The sequence below is a fragment of the Onychostruthus taczanowskii genome, unplaced genomic scaffold (genome assembly GCF_017590055.1).
Source record: "Onychostruthus taczanowskii isolate IOZ18803 unplaced genomic scaffold, ASM1759005v1 scaffold129, whole genome shotgun sequence".
NCBI lineage: Eukaryota > Metazoa > Chordata > Aves > Passeriformes > Passeridae > Onychostruthus > Onychostruthus taczanowskii.
The window spans coordinates 287,353-308,110 of record NW_024498451.1 but is presented as its reverse complement, the minus strand read 5'-3'; the positions used below and the strand labels follow the sequence as shown (position 1 = coordinate 308,110).

The following is a 20,758-nucleotide window of genomic DNA, read 5'->3' as shown; positions in this document are numbered from 1 at the left end:
TCTTCTTTCTTACTCTGTATTACATCCAGGAACAAAAAATAACAGATTTCTCTTCAGACCAACACACATGAGAAATACACAAAAATCCCCACACCAACTTATACTACTTTAAATCTGGAGGTTAGTTTCCCTACTTGACATGTGGACATGACACTTCGGGATATGGCTTAAGAGATGACTATGGTAGCACTGGGTTGACAGTTTGATTAAAAGATCTTGAAGGTCTCTTTCAGTTTTGATGATTTTGTCATCAAAAGGATTAATCCACCCAACCCAATTACTGTCTGTCTTAGGTTACAATTTAAGATGTACCCAAAAGTATGTACTCTATTACCATCTTCATAAGCCATTAAAATCAGGTGGGGCAGTGTTCCTTATCTCCTCCATGACTCATCCCTGATAACTCCCTCTGGGGTGTGGGAGGGGGAGAGACACATTCTGCTAATGGGCCATCAAGCCTCACTGCATGACTGATAAAACTACATCATCCCACTGTGAGATGCTCCGCCCAGGGGGAGGAGCCAAGCATTCCTACCTGGATATAATCTGAGGTGACAACACCAGGATGGCCACTGGATTCCCAGAGGACAAGAGCTCCAAAGCCACCATTGGACCTTCAGAGGAAGATCAAACCCTTCTACAGGATCACTGCTTCAACAGAACCACATCTGACACTTCAACAGGATTGCAGTCACCATTTAATCAGATCACTACCAACACCCTGAATTAACAGGCTGTCAGGTTGTATTCTGACTCTGTCAATGTTTCTGTATCATTGCATTTATCGTAATTTTCCCATTAAGTTGTATTTCTGATTAGGGATCTCCCACTGGTCTGCTTTCAAACCAGTACACTTTCCCACACTAAAACTGGATTGTTTACAGAAAAACCTGGGTTCAGAGGTTTGCTTACACACATTTTCAAAATGAGCAGTTATGCTGCTCCCTGCAGGTAACGTGGGTTTTTCTGATGGTTTTTCTGACTCTTCTCAAAAACTTTCTGAATCTTTCAAGGAAGGTACTGTTCTAAGCACTGAAGCTAGTGTGCTCTGAAGTTTTTTTCCCTATCTTTAGCACAAGCATCCTGTCAGATTCAGGTCTTTTTCCCTGTTTCTACAGTCTGAGATAAGAGATTCCATCAAAAGATATTCCTGTAGGAGAGAAAACTTGGTGCCCAATAGCTTTCTACAAAGAAAGCAATGTTTATGCCACACTTGCCAGCCACAAAACCAACAGTCAAACAATTTTGCATTGTGGCTATCAGTGCTAGCCCATCACTTTCTAAATTACAAGATAAACATTTTAGTGGAATTAAAGACTGTGTAAACCCAAGGAGTAAACTGAGGTGCTATGATTCTACCTGAAACTGAGATGAAAGGGAAGACCCAGTCCTTTCTGCTTACAACTTTAGTCTTTCCTACATCACTCCATAAATAAGCAGGCATTAACAGAGAGCTGAAAAGTTTTGCTCTTCAAAATTCATCTGTGGTCTGAGAACATGGGTAACTGTTGTATATACAGCCAATTTGAATTTTTTTCTCTGATACAATGATATCATCACAGAGTTAACTGAGGAACTGCCTGCTGTAGAGGCAGAAAAACTGTAAGAAGCTCCAGGAGTCAATGCGACTTTCACCTGGTCAGTAACTAAGAAGTCTGTTGCCAAATATAAATAGGCAGCTTTACTATAACAGATCTAGAGACCTTAACATAAAGAAATTTATGAGCAGCATACAGTAAGTAAATGATTTCTCAATATGCACTTCCCTTTTATTTTTGGTGACACTATTATTCTCTTACATAGCTATTTAATATAAAGTTTTAGACTGACAGCACTCCAAATGTATTATACTGCATTTCACATAGCATACCCTTACAAAATTTTATTTATTGGGCTTACATGGGATATGAAAGATAACTAACATTATACTTGTTGGGGCTCTGCATTGTAGTCTGTCACACAAAGCAAACCCCAATGCCACTATTGTAGTATACATTTTAATGATGAACATTTCAGAAATTACATGCATTTTAGTTACACGGCACCTTTTAAGTTACACGGCACCTTTTAAATACACTGAATGGTTGCAAACTCACCGTAGTAATGTTCCCTTTCCTTTCTTCTGGAAGAAATGGGCATGCTTTCATCTGTATTTCTCTAACAGCAGCTGTCATGTTGTACCTTTCAGGACTATTTTTAATGAAGACCTCACACTGTGTTGTAACCACCAATGCAGGAGCATCACTTCTTGTTAAATCAGCCACAAACACAATCTCTGGATTTTTAACAACTATGTTCATTTCCATCGTAGATACAGGCTGCACAGATGCTTCAGAAATATAAATTACATTACTTTAATTGTTCAAAGATTAAATCTCAATTATTTTCTTGCTGATTTAATTATTAATATAATTAAATTTTATAATTAATAACATTAATTACAGTATTTTTTAAATTCTTATAACTTATAGGGAGGCACTGACTATTTAGGGGTAAGATCTAGCATGACTAGTGTTAACAAATCTGTAGATCTCCGCAATTGACATTTCTAGACTCTTCACTGCAGGCACAAGACCATTTAATATCTAATTATGTAACTCTTGCATACAACAGAAGACTCCACAAAGCTTCTCTGTGAAAATGGAAAGGATAACTACTGCTGAATGAAAATGACAAGTATCACCACTGTTACTATCTCTGACATTAACAAATGTATCAGCTTCACTCCATACTTGCATCTGTTAACTCTGGTAAGAGTTTTACAAAAATGCTGGGCACATTTTCTGCTCTCTAGAGTAGCAAACCCTCATTTTTCCACAGGACAATAATGCGGCATTACTGATGCCAAATGTAAATACTTACAATAAAAACATACTTTCATATAAGACTTCCTTATCTGTTCAGACTTTGATCATCAGCAAATAATCACAACAGGCTTGGCTGACAGGGACACAACTACAATATTTAGGGCATAGGAAAACAACACCAAAAAACCAGGGACTTGCTTTGGCATACCTGATGAGAACTATCTGAGGCCTGGAAGCATAAAAAGAATATTTCCTGCTCTGATGCTCTAATGGACCAATTTTTGTTGTCAGGTATTCAAGCTAAAAGTCTGTTTTCTGATGTAGGAAGAAATGCACATCAGTGGACAACTGAAATGACATTTCTAGGCAGCAATATCAGGCAGGCCATTTCCACATGTAAGCACAATATATATAATATGCTCCATTATTAGTCCCATTTTATTTTAAACATACATTTTTAGGTATCTTCTTTCTCTAGCAAGACAAGACTTCATTTGGAAACAAAGACTAAAGGTCATGAATCTATTTCCATGATGCAAAGAAAGCAACACCAATGGTTACAAACTGTTCTATATATATAAACATAGGAAAGAGCATGAAAGGAGTACTGTATCTTTTATGTAGTATTACAATACCAAAATTAAGCCAATATTGAAATGCACATTTTAAACTATTTCTGGTGTATACTGGTATATACCTTGGTCCTTTACAGGTAATGGTTGTTTGAGATTTCTCTGTGCAGCAGCACTTTCTGCATTAGCCTTTAGAAATATATCTGCTACAGTAAGTAGAAACTCCATGCTTGCACAAAGGTATATCTCTTGAACAATAACATCAAGAACAGTGCCATCTCTCCCCTGTTTGTAATTTACATCCACCATAACTTTCTTTTCAAATCCATGTTTCATTTCCACCATTCTGAAAGACAATTAAGAAGGCATTTAATTAAACAATAAAAAGTCAGTACAAATACTGAAAAACACTCAAGATTCTCATTCCAGATGCAATACATTAACAAGACTGAATTTAAAAAGCAATGGAAATAGTTTTAGAACATGACTGATAAAAACATTAGCACAAATTTTTTATAACTTTAAAACTAACCGGAATCCCATACACTGGTAATTAAAGATGTTAATCATTTAACAAGACAAACCATTGTATTTCCTTGTTTACATATCAAAAGTACTACATTTTACTGAAGTTTGTTACTATTCATGAGATATCATCTGAGTCTTACTTAGAACTTCATTAAAGTGGAAAGTGAAATTGTTTTCTACGTACATTTATTAAATTTATATTTAAAGTTCAGTTTATTTCATGTTTTGTATCTAGCACTGGTCTCTCACAAAGATGTGTGGAACAAAAGGCATGTGAAAAACATAAATGCACAGTAATAAGTACTTTAAGAACCCCTACACTAAAACAATTCCGGTTTTAACAGAATACTAATGAAACGTAAACATTATGAACTCTTTGTCTAACTATAATAAATAGTAATTTATGTAATATTACAGACCTTGGTGTAGCCTTCTGGATTGACTGTCTTTTATCGTCTAAAGTACAGTTTGCCAGTTTGACTGAAGCATTCATTGAACCATCTGATAACATTTTCAGAGCAGCTGACATGAGAACTAATTTAAACTCTGCAAGCTTCAAAAGGTCATCTCTCTGATCCAAACTGTTAACCTGTTTAAATGAAACATTTGTAGATTTCATTATGGATAGCAAAAATAATATGGAGGTCTGATACACAGTTTTACTCTAATTATATTTTTCAATAATAATAAATTAAATAAACCCACTGATAACTCAAAAGACAACCACAAACAACAAGACAAAACTTCCAAAATGCCAAGATTTGCCCTTCTATCATCTTCCTAAAGCAAGTTAAGTGAGAGACCTAAGTTTATAATAAATTACAAACTTTCAGTCAGAAATCTAGTGACAAGTTTAGTAAGTTTAAAGCAAGATGAATACAAATGCATTCCTACTGACAAATTTAAGAATCTTTCTCCACCATTTTGTGTATGCCATGTACCCATCTCTACATGTAACTAATTAGTATGTTTCATTCCTCTGCATATTTTTCTTCCCAAACTGTATTTTAAATTAATATAAATTTTCATCAGATTTTTAGTCAATGACAGAAGATGCCATGTATTATGTGCTACCACTAGTTATTCTATTTCCTGTAGAACCTGCCAATCTGCGATTTAGATAAAATAGCTGTTCTCTCATTTCCATCACACTTGTTATTATTGCCAGAACACACTTCCTCTGTTATAAATTAAGCTATTCTTGCTCAGAATTTCCAGGACTCTAGGAACCTCAAAGCTGCTCATTACTCTTTTTAACAAAAATTATACTTACCTGTTTTGAATTTGGGCTATACAACACTAAAGTCAGAGAGTCAAATCTGAAGTCCAGTTTTAGTGTTGTTTTTATTTTCATAGGTGAATGCAATTCCACCACAGCTGATGTCACAACAGTTACACCTTTTAAGAATCAGAAAAATGGTTAATACTAAGAAAATTACCTGACTGCAAATAAGGAAAAAAACCCAAAATATCCTCGCTTACGACCATAAATACAGCAACTCACCTTTTTCTCCATATGTAAATCCACCCACACTCAGCATATGTTAATCATCCTTTATGTAACTACTTTTGGCAAAATCACACATTTGGGAATATAAAACACTCCCCTTACATATTCTACATGACATTTTTACCATCTTTAAAACTCAAATGTACCACTTCCAGTTATTATTACACCGTACTGTGTGCAAGAGTGTTAAAAAGAATACAAATTTACTTTTGTCCTCATTTGTTCATCTGCTACATTATTGCTGGTTTTCATATGTAATAAAGGAGTTCAACAAAAGATGGTTTTCTTAACTTTATTTGCTTTTCTTTTTAGTGTGTGCTGAGTCAATGGGCAAATGGCATGTATCAAATAGGAACAACTTTCAGGGGTGTCATCATTACAACAGACAAATAGATCTAAATCAGAATAGCAAGGAAACCACCATATACAGGAAAGAGAGTAAAATCGTAGCTTTCCAAAGTCGGGATATTAACAAAAGCAGTCAACAGACTTTTAAGTGCTGCCTTGCATTATGGCTGGGAAAACAAAACCCTTACATTACATGTCATGATCCAAAACTCACCATAGTGGCTCATTTGTTCCTATTCATTATTAATACTGTCAGATATACCTCAAACCACAATGCCAAGATAATAGGTCCACAGGCAGTCATCTAGTGACATCAGCAGCAGTGGCTACATTTGCAGGGTAAAATACCTCAAAGAGCCTGGCTCTTTGAGGTATTTCTGGGGGTTAGAGTCAGGGAAATCCAAGGGATGGGAGAGACCTGGCAGGGCCCAGGAGCTCTTCTAAATGAGGCCTACACAGTGAGGGCCTTGCCAAAGCAAGCAAGAGAGATTTAAACGACTCCAGGGAGCATAAGAACTTGGAGCACAGTGAAAATGTGGGCAAACAGGACACAGTACATCAGAAGGATGTGGCACAGCATTTGCTGCAGCAGTTCATGCGGGCAGGGCATGTACGAGGGCAGGGTGACGCTCCCCAGCTCCTGAGGAGAGCTCACCTGGTGGTTTTCACCTACCCCATGAGAACAGATGCAAGAATGATCTCCATAAAGCCAAAAGCCATTGCTAGTAGCACAGCAACCCAGACTGAGCTTCTCAGAAGCATGCACCTGTTCAGGTCTGCAGCTGCAGGGAGTCTTTGAGCTAGGCATTAGCACCAGAGGGCAGAAGAGACTACACTTGTGCACAGTGGGACCAGGTGGATGATGTACTAAGCTTGGTGGCTGAGCTTAAAGAAGTGGAGAGGCTGAAGAGTATCAAGGGATCTGACAGAAAAATAGACTGGTGAAAATTCCTGAGAGAAATGTAGGAAGTGGAAGCAAGTCAGAGGAACTCCAACACTCTTGTCATCAGACAGAAGGAGGGGATCTAAAAGACAAGGGGGAAATGAAAACAGGTGCCTGCTGGGGGCAACAGGAGAATCATCTCCTTTGCCTTCACAGGTAACCTTAGGAAATAGGTATGAGGCTCCAGAATCTGAGGGTGAAGCAAATGATAGTGAACGTACAGGTCTACCTGGGGAGTTGCCCAGAGCAAGTCAGTCAACCAAATGCATCACAATTTCAGGTTAGAAGGAAAGAAAGAAAAAGAAAGGGAGAGAGAGAGAAGGAAAGGAAAGGAAAAGAAAAGAAGGGAAAGGGAAAGGGAAAGGAAAAGGAAAAGGAAGAGGAAAAGGAAAAGGAAGAGGAAAAGGAAAAGGAAGAGGAAAAGGAAAAGGAAGAGGAAAAGGAAAAGGAAGAGGAAAAGGAAAAGGAAGAGGAAAAGGAAAAGGAAGAGGAAAAGGAAAAGGAAGAGGAAAAGGAAAAGGAAGAGGAAAAGGAAAAGGAAGAGGAAAAGGAAAAGGAAGAGGAAAAGGAAAAGGAAGAGGAAAAGGAAAAGGAAGAGGAAAAGGAAAAGGAAGAGGAAAAGGAAAAGGAAGAGGAAAAGGAAAAGGAAGAGGAAAAGGAAAAGGAAGAGGAAAAGGAAAAGGAAGAGGAAAAGGAAAAGGAAGAGGAAAAGGAAAAGGAAGAGGAAAAGGAAAAGGAAGAGGAAAAGGAAAAGGAAGAGGAAAAGGAAAAGGAAGAGGAAAAGGAAAAGGAAGAGGAAAAGGAAAAGGAAGAGGAAAAGGAAAAGGAAGAGGAAAAGGAAAAGGAAGAGGAAAAGGAAAAGGAAGAGGAAAAGGAAAAGGAAGAGGAAAAGGAAAAGGAAGAGGAAAAGGAAAAGGAAGAGGAAAAGGAAAAGGAAGAGGAAAAGGAAAAGGAAGAGGAAAAGGAAAAGGAAGAGGAAAAGGAAAAGGAAACGGAAAAAGAAAGAAAGAAAAAAAGAAAGATAATTGTTGCAACTCTCTTCTGAACACCTTGGTAATGCAATTCTGTGTTACCATCAGAATTTTGGTTTTGCTCATCATGGGTCAGGCTATAGAACACTGAGACTGCTGGCACGCACCAAACAGGGTCCTCCTGTCTCAAAGGGGAAAAAGGATTTCAGCTCAGGAATTAGCAGGGCTTGTTGAGAGAGCTTTAAACTAGATTTGAAGAGGAATGAGGACAGGGCCAGGCTTGACAGAGATAAGGTGTGGGAAGGGGAGAACTACAGTGTCCACTCAAGCAGCAAAAGGATGCTTATGAGAGAATACATTCAGTGAGTATAAGCATCCAAAGATGTAACCACAAGACAGACTAGGGGGCATCCCTCTGCACAATCAAATACTTCTATAATGTGCCTGTACACCAATGCACATAGTATGGAAAACAAACAGGAGAAACGAGAAGTGCAGTCAAAGGACTTAGACCTAATTGCTATTACAGAGATGTGGTGGGATAGCTCATGTGACTGGAACGTTGTCATGAAGGGCTATATTATGTTTAGGAGAAACATTCTATGTGAGAAAATACCCAGAATGTATCCAGCTCTGTCTTGCAGTGGATGATGAGCAAGTCAAAAGCTTATGGGTTAGGGTAAAAGGGCAGACCAATAGGGATGACACTGTTGTGTATGTTTACTACAGGCCACCCAAGCAGGAGGTAGAAGTGGATGAGGCCTCTGACATGCAGCACAAAGCAGCCTCAGAAACACAAACACTGGATCAACTTTAACTACCCTGACATCTGCTGCAGAGCCATCACTCTGAGGCACGAGAAAGATTCCTCAAAAGCACTGATCCCAGCTCCCTGTCATGGATAGTGGAGGATCCCACAAGGAATGCTGTAGCTGTCTGACCTCACACTAATCAGGTAGGGGGTGTGAAGGCTGGGGGCAGCCTTGGCTGGGTAGTGATCATGAGATTGTGGAGTTCCATATTGGGTGAGGAATGAACAAGGCAGCAAGTAAGATTGCAACCATGGACTTGAGGAAAAAAGGACTTCAGGAGAAATAATTTTAGCCGCTTCAGGGAATTATCTTGGAAAAATCTGCGGGAACAGGCCCTGTAAGGAAGAGGAGTTGCCATTCAAGAATCGCCTCCTCCAGGCTCAAGAACTGGCATCCCAATGCAGGCCAGTGAGCAAGAAATCAAGCAAAGGGGCAAGAGACCTCCATAGATGAACAAAGAGCTTCTGCCACTACTCACACACAAGCAGGAAATACATAGGAGATGTAAGTGGGATGAAGCTACTTGGAATGCATATAGAGGGGTTGTCAGGCTAGGCTGAGACAGTGAAGCCCAAGGCCCATCAGGAATTAGATCTGGCCAAGGATGTCAAGAAAAACAAGAAGGGCTTCTCCAATAAGAAAAGTAAAACTAAGAATAACATGGGACCATTGTTAAATGGAGGGGACACTGGTAACAGAGCAAGTGAAGGAATTACTGAATGTCTTCCTTATATCAGTCTTCACTGACAAGACCAGCCCTCAGAAATCTCTGACCCATAGGCCTGTGTAAAGGAATATTGAAAGAAAGCTTTTCCCTTGGTCAGGGAGGATTGAGTTAGAGAACACTTGTCAACCACGACATCCATAAGACCATGGACCCTGGTGGGATACATTATGAATGCTGAGAAAGCTGACTGCATACATTAATCTTTGAAAGGCTGTGGTGATTAGGAGTGATGCCTGAGGACTGGAAGGAACCAAATGTCATCCCAGTCTTCAAATAGGGCAATGAAGGAGAACCCAAGGAACTACCGGCCAGACAGCCTCACTTCAATCCCTGCAAACTTGATGGACTGCCTCATTCTGGAGGCCATCTCTTCTATCCCCATGAAAGATAAAAGGTGGTCAGGAGTAGACAGCATGGATTCACCTAAGGGGAATCATGCTTGACCAACATGATGTCTCCTATAGTGAAATAACTACCTGAGTGGATGAGGTAAGAGCAGTGGTTATTGTTTACCTTGACTCCAACAAGGCTTTAAATAATGCCTCTCAGAACATCCTCACTGGCAAGCTTGTAAGTGTTGCCTGGATCAGTGGATGGTGAGATGGTCAGGGCAGAAAGTCACAGACAGGAATTTCCAAACAGAACTTCTTTACTGTGCAGATGACCACACACTGGCACAGATTGCCCAAAGAGGCTGTGGAGTCTCCCTCACTGAAGATATTTAATAACAGCTTGGACACAATCCAGTACCATGTGCATGAGCAAGGTTGGACCAGATGACCTGCTCTGGTCTCTTCCAACATGACCTATTCTGTGATTCTGTGAGATCCTCTAGACTGATTCAGCCCCCCGATTAGTATCCACTTCTGTTTGTACGGGCTGGCAATTAGGAGGCTGAGGAAAAAAGTCCTACAGCAATTAGAAAGGACTTCAGAATGACTGGTTGAAGGCACATGAGCATAAGGTGGTGTTTTTCTTGATCCCATCAGTAGCAGGGAAGAATGCTGAAATGAATAGGAGAACCCATCTGATGAACACAATGCTTGAAGGCTGGTGACAATAGTGGAATTTTCTTTTTTTGACCATGAGGCAATTGATGTAATATCAGGACTGCTGGGGACAGATGAGGTTCATTTGTCTCTAAGGGGTAAAACGATTCTTGCTCATGAGATGGCATGAGTTATTTTCAATACTCAGGGGTGTCAGCAAAATCTTGGACTTCTGGAGGGCAAACTTTCAGGACACTGGTTCAGACAGGCCCTTAGCAATAAGCCCTTAAAACCAAAAGGGTCCACGAAGTCTGGATGTACTTTAAGAATGAAATCTTACAAGCACAGGACTAGACTGTCTCTATGTGCTGGCTGAATAGGGAGGAAATCAGGGATAAAAATGAGAGTTTATGACTTTTGGAAGAAGGAGCAAGCAACTGGAAGAAAAGTACAAGGATGCTGTTAAGTTACATCCAGAGAAAACTGGCAAGGTTAAAACTCAACTAGATCTCAATGTGACCATTGCTGTGAAGGAAAATAAATATAAACAAATATATATATATATATATATATATATATATATACACACACATATACATATATATATATACACATATACACACACACACACACATATATATATATATATATGTTTTTATAAATACATTAACAACAAAGGGCAGGCAAAGGAATAATCTCCACCCTTCACCAGATGTGGACGAGTACCCTGCCACCAAGGATGAGGAAAAGGCTGAGGTACTTCATGCCTTCTTTACCTTAGTCTTTAAGAGTGAAAATGGTTATTCTCCAGGCAACTGGCCACCTGTGCTGGTAGGGTCAGAGAGTGAAAGAAACCTGCTGCAATCCACGAGGAAGTAATTAGTGACTGCTGTGCCACTTAGGTGTTCACAGTTCTACAGGACCAGACAGGATTCAACCTAGGGTGATGATGGAGCTGGCAGAGGGGCTCACCAATGCACTCTCCATCAGGCTGAGGACAGAGTGTCTGGAAAGCTGCTCAGGAGAAAAGGACCTGAGAGTGCTAGTCAGTAGTGGCTGAGCATCAGCCAGCTATGCCCAGGTGGCCAATGTCATCCTGGCCTGTATCAGGAACAATGTGGCCAGCAGGACCAGGACAGCAACTGTCCGCCTGTACTCAGCCTGTACTGAAAGTGAGGCCACACTTTGAATCCTGTTTCCAGCTCTGGGCCCCTCATAAAACAAAGCCATTGAGGTCCTAAAACATGTCCAGAGAAGGACAAGGGAACTGTTGAACAGTCTGGAACACAAGTTATGAGAGGAGTGGCTGAAGGATATGGGGGTCCTCAGGCTAGAGAAAAGGAAGGTTGGAGTCCCCGCAACTATTGGTCCCCGCAACTACTTGAAAGGAGGTTGTAGCAAGATGGGCAGCTGCTCTCTTTTCACAGACAGCTAGTGAGTGACAGGGTAAGGTGATACAGCCTCAAGTTGAGACAGGGGAGGTTCAAGCTGGACATCAGGAAGAATTTCTGCTCAGGAAGGCGGTGGAGTAACCATACCTGGTTGTGGCACTATGGTTCAGTTGACATGGTCATGTTTGGTCAAAAGTTACATTTGATGGCCTTGGAGGTCTTTTGCTACCTTAACTATTTTGTGATTCTACAGTATTGGTATACACAGATGAATATGGCATCCATTTTTAAATGCAATTCCAACAGAAGCCATATATTGACAATAATACCTAAAAAGGCCAGATGATGTAATTTTAGAAAATATTACCTGCAGAGTGCTGAGAAGTACCATGGATTTCACTAGAATGACTGGCTGATGCTTTCGACTCTGACAAAGCCGTTGATGCACCAGAGCTTTCACCTGCATTTTCATTTAGTGTCCTCAGTATTGTGGTGATATCTTCCTGACTGAGAATGAGCTTTAAAAAAGATTGGAATGGAAATTCAGAGCAACTCTGTTCCCATAACTTTTGTAACTAAAATCTGAGCTTACTAGTAAACAGATAAATCAAATTAATCTCATCTGAGTCTCTGTTTAGGACACTGAACATTTTTCTCAAATTCACACAACTCGTTACAATAATTTCTAGAAATCAGTCACATATTACTTTGTTTTCATCTACAAACTTTCCCTACCAAGTTACAATTTAGAAACTGGAATGTCAGAACACGTACACATACAGTATGACTTACAGTTGAACCAAAATTTTTATCTGCATTTATTCACAAGCCACTTTTCAGTAGTACTTTACAGTAATACTTAGGAATTCTATTTCAAAATCTGGCAAATTGGTTTTCCTCACACACTTCACAGCCTTTCTATTTTTAATGTTAAATTTAAATTATGTTCTGTTTAAATTTCAATTTACATGAGGTTGGGTTTTTTATCTTAAAATTAAATCACACTAGGATGAATCCCATCTCGCCCCATAGATCTGTGAATGACTATGTGGCAGGGCAGGTCATTAATAACTACTCAGGTTTGTCACAGGTAAAAATTCAGCAATTGCTATTGAACAAACCAACAAACACCAACTTTTCCAATACTTCACTGGAAGACACTGATAGATAAAAGGCTGGAACAGAATAAGCATTTTTAACTAGCAACAGTAATTCATAGTACAAAGTCTGCCTGGAGTATCACAGATGAAATACAGGCCTTAAATTAGAACCAACATCTATTAATTTCCTTTTCCCCTTTGAAACAACAAAAGCTGTTCTACCTCTATGTCTTGAAATCAAACAATACTTTAACCAATGAGCTTGGACTTTTACAGAGAAAAATGAATCTGTTTTCCAGAATTATTTGAACAGTTGCTTTCAGAAACAAGTGCTTACATTCATAGGCTTGAGTCGGCCAGATATTTCAATATCGGGAACTTCATTATACCATGCAGCAGCTAAATTTCGTTCAACAGCTAATTCCAGATTGACTGGCTGCAGCAACTGTACTTCACTTTGCAAAGAATCTTGCTCATAGTAAGATCTGTAAAAAGAAGCAAAATACTTCCAGCTTTAACATATTTCACATTCTAAAAAACATTTCTGTCTTTTCCTCATCTTTTTAAATAATGCTATAAAACTGCCTTTATACTACTCCAAGAAGCTCTAGTTGAAGCCTTACTCCATGAAGTAGACCTCCTTCCTCTGTAGGGAGGAGGTATCAGGCACATACCAGGCATGCAACACACAAACTCTTGCAAGTCAGGACCTCTTACCGGCTCTCCAGTGGAGAGCAATTCCTTCTTTCTTCCATACTCTTCAACTGTGTTTGAAAAGTCCCTTCCATTCCCTGTCCCTCCATGAACCCCCTGCACCAAGGATGATTTTCAAACAGTTCTTAACGGCTATCTAACTGAGGACCTTTGCTGCTATGCATAGCTTGAAAATCCCATCAAAACAGTCTAATACAAATAGGTATATCGTGTCCTAAAGTAATGAATAATGCATAACTCTATAGTACTACACAATTCACCCTGAACAAACATTTGCTTCTATTTAAAGATGTGCAGATTGCTCCTTTTCCTAAACCATACATTTTCATTGCTTTAAAAAAATATTCATTTGCTGTTATATTGCAAGATAATAGTCTGTCAGTCAACAACCATTAACTAATTATTTTACTACTCCTTGAAGCTCTCTAACTGAAAAATCCCAAAAGGATGAAATTAATTCTAAAAATATTGACATTACATTACCTGTATAGCTTCAGTTCACTCAATTTCACCGTCATAGAGTCAATAACAGGTGGAAGACTACACCGTGTTTTTGTTTTAGCAATAAAGAATCGGTTCTTCACAGTGATTAGACCAAGATCAGCCACCAGGACATTTGCAGACATTGCTGACTGTGGAATTATCACAACAGGTGCCTTGATGTTGATATCCAGCGCCAAACGGGAACTACGCTCTGCTAACCCTTTTACACCTGTAGCAGCTTTCTCTGCTGTTCGAACAGTTGCCTCAGTGAGAGCTTCCTTGGCAGCTTGAAAGTTATTTATAAAAGCCTAGGAAAAGAATACAGACCTCAGGAATTAATTATTAAGAATTACAGTACTTCAAAAACACTATGAATCATAGTTATTTAAACAGCAAACCACCCTAAAATGTTATTTTTGCAATACATTTTGTCCAAATTCTTAATAATCTTCCCTCAAATATAATAGATTATGTATATATAAAAAAAAATTTCCATACAGATATTTGGAAAATTAGACGGTAAAAGCAATGACCTTGTAATATGACTTGTAGGAATTACATTTTATTTAATCATATGAGCAGCAGAAGATTGATTTACTTAGCAGTATTTATGGAAAGGGCACTAATTTTCATGGTTTCTTACTTATATTTCAGTGTTATAAATAATGAATGGTATGTATATTTAACAGCTGTCATAAACCTTCTAAGAAAAACATTATTATTAACAATAGTAAACGTTTTTTGCTTACTCATCTGCTCCACAGTAACATATGTAGAAGAAAAACAAACCATCAAGCCCAACCATCAATCCCAGTAAAGTTTTTTACAATAGTGTATAAAAGCTCTTACAGAAACAGACATCACCTCATATGGAATATCTTATCCCTTTCTTGCTCTGACAACTTCACCTGGATGATAAAGAACAGTATCCTGAAAATTAAACTTACCAAAACAGATGAAACAAACTTGTTGACAAAAACTACTTGAATACACCCAACAGTTAGGTAAATACGATTGTCAACAACATCCATATTTGTATATGCAATGCCATCCGTAGCATTCACATAGGATACCATTCTAAAGTTGAAGACTTCTTTTTCTGTGATGTAAAGAGCCTTAAGGAGAAAAAAAAAATTTTAGCTGTAGAAACTTACATGTTGAAGAAACTTAACTTCAAAACAAAATGTAGTACTCATACCACCAAGACGTTTTTACTTTAAGTATCTCAACAATACATGAATAAAAATTAAATTTTAAAAATCCATTTAAATAGCTGAAAATATTCAATTGACATCTCAGCTTGAATAATTCTCTTCACAAAAGTCAACGTAAGAGGCACAATGAGCAGCTAAATATCACAGCTGCACAAATTAATGTCAGTCTAATAATTACTGGTTGTGGGTGCAAAATCAGTCTGTCATATAGAGAATACTATTCCCAACAAATACATAAAACATGACTGAAAAAAGTCACAATAGAGAGCAGAGTCTAAAAAGTAAATTTAATTTAGCATCCATTAAAAAAAAAATCAACAATACATGCACACACCCACCTTTTTATACAATGCTTTCTCATCAGAATCCAAAATACTGATGTTCTTCAATTTTGCAGTCACATCAGTTGCTGCTTTCTTCATGATCACTTGGCTATCCAGACCTCAAAAACAAGACATACAAAATCCATACACTATAATGGTTACAAAGTTTTGTGCTTTTGTGATTTAAGTTTTGTTCCTACCTTCAATGTGAATTTCAGCTATTCTATGGTTTTTCTCTCTGATAAAAATACGCAAACATGATAAATCCGCACAGACAATGAGGTCAATAACATCTTCACACTTCGATTTTTTTGTTGCTATGGGAAATAAAAAAAATAACAAAAGTTACCATTCTTCAAAGACGACATGTACTATTTTGGTATCCCTTTGAACTGCATAGCAAACAAGAGGTTAATGCTCCTCAAGTATAACGTAATAACCAACCACAAGGCCATCAAATGCCTTAATTCATACCAGGAAAAAAAAAAAAAAAAAACCAATAAAAAATCTGACAACAATTTATGGCTTTTCTATTTACATTGACTTAGTGCCTCCAGTACACAGGAAATGTATGCTTTGACCTATATGTCAGAAAACTTCACATGGCTAAGGATACAACCCTATAAATACATATAATTTGAAGCAAAATTTCTCATATCAAATATCATTGACAGGCTTGCAAAAATAGGAAGTACATTTGCTTTATTTCTTAAGTGAAGAGAGAGGAATGAAAGGAAGAAAAAATAATAAAGAAACTCACTTAATTTTTTAAGAACATCCTTCTTCTCCTCTGTTTTTTCATGGACTGGTTCTTCTACAACTTTTGTTACTTGTTTAGGCAGAAGATTATTCAGATAGTTCATAGCATTCAGCAGAGCTTCAGTATGCAAATGAACATCTAGAGAAGAAAAGTTCACCTAAAAGAAAAATTTTTGTTTATCCAGTATGCCTCTCCTCCCAAACTGAGAAAATTATGATAAAAAGAAGTTATCATACCTTTATTTTTTGTAGAACATTCTGACAGACAGTTTTCAGTTCTGGTCCCTTAATATCAGTCTATTTCATCAGAAGTGCACATAAAACAAATAAATTAGAAGTTTGTAAATTCCATTAAAAAAAATCTTATTTTCAAATCCACTACAACTTAAGATGTAAAAGTTTTTCTGTTGAAGGAGCAGACAGACTTTGCACATCACACTCAAGATGTTAAAAATATCACTAAATAAGGAAAAAACCTTCAACCTCTGGTGCATATTAAAGTGATGTTTATGACAGGCTTACAATTCGAAATTAAAGTCTACTCTTTCCTAACCTTTGTATACTCCAGAGTGAGAAGATCATCTTCTACATTATCCAATGTAGTAATTATGTAAACTGGCTTGTCATTATCATCTAAAAAAACCAAGAAAACAGAGAACACAGAAAATTATTTATCTTATTAAAACCTTCTTTATATATAAATGGCCAGCTAGGCTACTAGCTGTCATTGCTGCTTAATCAAAAAACCTCTTTTGCAGACATAAAATAGTTAAACGTCTACAATCTGCAATCTCTACAATCATCACCACCAGAACATATTTACCAAAGCACAAATAAATGGATGAGCTCCTGATTTACTTGCCCTAAGCCCTGCATTTTAGTTAGGAAGCAAATCTTCCTTATTTGACAAAAGCCCTACAGAGTTTTTAAAGACCAATTCACAGTGTTATTTGTGAAAAATTCCTTGACCAGATTATAAATACTTACCAATATACTCTGGGCACAGAAGACCAATTTCACGAAGGAAAGCACTCCCGGTCATGTCAAATGTTCTCATTTTAAGTTCAGTGCCTAAGCCCAAAATATCAAGCTGGAGCACAGGCATCTCAGTATCACCAGTAAGACGGCATAATTTAATTAAGACCTAAAAAAAGAACCAAAATACACACCCAAAACCAATAAGGGATTATAACAAGTATGAAAACTGCTTAGTTTTTATACAGGATATAATATATTTACATTTTATTGGTTAATGTCTATTTGTGTATTGATAATTTAATTCTATACAGCAAATGTCTTGAAGAGAAATAAACAATTCAACAAGCAGTACTGGTTGCTGTTATTATAACAAAAACTTCAAACATGCAGGTATGTAATACCACAGTAACAGTTACACGAACTAAATTATTTTTTTTTTAATTCTGTACAGCACTCAGCAATGTTCAATACAGTCAAAACTAGATTGTATGACAATACTGTTTTTAAATAAATAGGTAGCTGAGCTGTTGCATCTGATTTTGACAACCAAACAAATATATGTGTTCTTCCTTTCCATGTAATGCTGTCTACAAATAAGAAAAATCAAAAGAAAACCCAGTAAGCAATTTTAAACTATGAGAACAGAGGTAATTTCTAATAGACTCCCAAAATATTTTTTTCTTAAAGATTCTAAGTTAGTTGCCATTAGAAAATAACGCAAAACATGGCATCCTCATTTTAGACTAGTAGTTCTAAATATCTTCTTGTCATCACATAAACAGTACATTTCAGTTTTATTTGCAGTAAAGGTGTAGTATATAGTATGCTAAAAGCTGGCTGTGGTGTGTTAAAGACATTCTGTAAGCCCTAGCATAAAACAAAATTTGTGAAGTTAACTGAATTAGCATGAATTATTTTTTAAATAAATGTAAAGTAAAATACACTGAGTTCAGGAATAACAGTGCCACAGTCATGATCATCTAATGACAGTTAATGATAGTGTTAAGAGGTCATCTCTTTTACTAGGACTGATACACTTAGCAAGTGTTCTAGCATTTGGATAAAATACTATTTCCCCTCCTAAGCCTGAAAGAGTAAGAACACAGAAAACTCTCCATAATGAATGTGTTACAGATTTACATGTGTGGATGACAGCATCTGGGAAAAACTAGAACAGAAAAATAAGGTGCTTGTTACAACATAAAACATTAATGAAGTTTTCCCATGGATCACAGCAGTATCTGGAAAAAAGATGCCACAAGCACTTATTTAGCTAAAACAAAGATGTAATGTGATTTCTGAGACATAAGTAAAGAAAACTCAGAGACAGAGTGGGAAATCAAGTGGATAAACCACTTCAGTGATGACAAGGATACAGAAGCACAATTACGACTTGGAAAAAACTCTGCATAATAGTTTCAGGGAAAAATGGGGAATGAGTATGTCTGCACACATGGAATTATAAACACAACAAACGTGGAAAAAAATTACAGTCCTGCTGTGCTTCATGGAAATTTTTAAAAGTAATTTTACCTCAGCTACTTCAAACTTTAGCTGGAAATCTGTCATATTTTTCAGAGATTCCTGTTTGTGTAGGTTTTTTCGCCTTGTACTGACAGTCTGCTTGAGGGAATCGGATGAAACTTCAAAAAATGGCACATCTTCCACAGGACTGCTTAGTGCATCATAAAATTCTTCTTCTGATTCTAAGGATTAATTCACAACATTATATATGCAATTTACACAGCCAATATTTTACAGTATTATGACCTAGAGTTTTTACATCTCCATCTATAAAAACTTATCCAGCTGACAACTAACAATAAAATCCATTTTCATAACCATCTCAATTCCTGCCTCCACAACTTTACACCACACCTACAGCTGCCTCCATCATGTCGTCATCAACTTCAGATGTCATTAGCTAATTCCTTCGTCAGCATTCTCTTACTTCTGGCTTTGCAAAAGACAGCACAATCAATGCTTCGTCTTGCCTTTGGTGTGACCTAACAGCTTAACTTGTCTGCTGATACGACTGCTACTGACAGTACAGGAGCCTTGGCCTCAGTATCAGCCACACTACTTGGGATTTCTCGCTGCTGTAGATCTCCCATTTCAGAGAGACTTCTAAGAACTATCAAGCTATTAATCTACTTTACATTAATGCAGAAATATAACCAGGATAAATAGATTGCACTGTCTTGTGAAGGTCTTCTTCACCTAAAAACCATAAACACTGAAGTATAAGGTAACTGTGGAAGGAATATCCTTCTAAAAAAACTCAACAAATTACATGAAGTATTTTGTAAAGCTTGAAAGCAGCCCTGAGATTTTGGAGTGTGAAGACAGAGAACTAACATAAATCACTTAAAAGGACTGTATAGCTGTATGTATAGTATAGATTAAAAATCAAGCTTGATTCAAACCTAAATCTAGCTATTACTTTCTCAAATTACTTGTTGCCAGCATGCATTCTCACTTCAGCATAGTTTTTAAGATCTGAAAGCCATTCCACTCTAACTTTGGACACTTAAAGGAGCTTATATTAGAACAGATGAAGATACACAAATACATATTTTTACATATACTGCATACACACTGAATTTAAAGCTATGCAATACACATAATAATTTTGCTGATAATTTTGCTAGTGTTTGCTAACCACAAAAATCATTAACTTGAAAAAAGAGTAGTAGTCTTTTTCTCCAGTTGAGTGTTTTGGCATCACAAACATGACTGACACTGAAATAACACTGATATATTTGATTATTTTTCTAATGCAACTACTAGATGAAATGTTAGGCTGTAGTTGAGCTGTTTTGAACAACAAGGCAGTATTGAACACAACTGGCTCTCCCACACCTCATCTTCTGCTTTATCCAGCACAAGTCAAAATGTTTGTTTATAAAAACACAATAGTTTCTAATGGTCATAATTTCCCTACCTTGTAATTTAAACAAATCCACCTAAATAGAAATCCTTCACCATAAGAAAATAATTAAAACCATAATCAGAGGACTAAATATATGCTACAGCTAAAAATTTCTTATTAGTTCAAATGCCTGAATACAGATTTACAATAAATTTACAATAACGTGCTTACAAAACCAAACCCACCATACCAAACAAATGTTCCTGCTATACCTCAGGAAGGGAATGACAAAAACAAGCATACAGAATTTTATTGCTATAAGAAAATACCCAAGTAGTTTGTACAGTATGAATTATAAGCTAAACAGAATATAACACTACTCAGCCCTCAAGAACTTGAAACAAAGCCCCATATCCTTGCTTACAGCAAGAATAATAAATTAATTCAAAGAACTCAAAAACTTCTTGACTTGATCCACTTCTTAAGCAAGACTTTAAAATAGATTATACTACCTGACTCAGCAAATGAATGAAGATCCAAAACAGGATACACGCCTTGAGATAGATGTGGTGCTGAAAGCACAGGGGACAGCGTAGCCTGAAACAGAAGATATCATAAAATTTTTTCTTGTATTTATTGGTTATGCTATTGCATGCATATATGCTGCATCCAAGTTTTACAACTTAGGGAAGCTTAGCTTAGGTGCAATTCAGTAAA

General features: G+C 37.3%; 1 protein-coding gene across 8 annotated transcripts in view; it reads right to left on the bottom strand.

The window, feature by feature from the left end:
- The window catches only part of VPS13A (vacuolar protein sorting 13 homolog A), a 106,448-nt gene that overhangs the window by 47,000 nt on the left and 38,690 nt on the right, over positions 1 to 20,758 (bottom strand). For all 8 annotated transcript variants that reach the window (XM_041396293.1, XM_041396296.1, XM_041396295.1 and 5 more), the window contains 16 exons: positions 20,554 to 20,638; positions 18,703 to 18,875; positions 17,179 to 17,335; positions 16,745 to 16,824; positions 16,429 to 16,488; positions 16,193 to 16,349; positions 15,633 to 15,749; positions 15,448 to 15,551; positions 14,843 to 15,010; positions 13,896 to 14,203; positions 13,036 to 13,183; positions 11,966 to 12,116; positions 5,181 to 5,305; positions 4,327 to 4,496; positions 3,505 to 3,725; positions 2,097 to 2,329 (listed from right to left, as the gene is read on the bottom strand). In XM_041396293.1, coding sequence (XP_041252227.1) covers positions 2,097 to 2,329; positions 3,505 to 3,725; positions 4,327 to 4,496; positions 5,181 to 5,305; positions 11,966 to 12,116; positions 13,036 to 13,183; positions 13,896 to 14,203; positions 14,843 to 15,010; positions 15,448 to 15,551; positions 15,633 to 15,749; positions 16,193 to 16,349; positions 16,429 to 16,488; positions 16,745 to 16,824; positions 17,179 to 17,335; positions 18,703 to 18,875; positions 20,554 to 20,638 — 2,457 coding nt within the window. The remainder of the gene's footprint in view (positions 1 to 2,096; positions 2,330 to 3,504; positions 3,726 to 4,326; positions 4,497 to 5,180; positions 5,306 to 11,965; positions 12,117 to 13,035; positions 13,184 to 13,895; positions 14,204 to 14,842; positions 15,011 to 15,447; positions 15,552 to 15,632; positions 15,750 to 16,192; positions 16,350 to 16,428; positions 16,489 to 16,744; positions 16,825 to 17,178; positions 17,336 to 18,702; positions 18,876 to 20,553; positions 20,639 to 20,758) is intronic.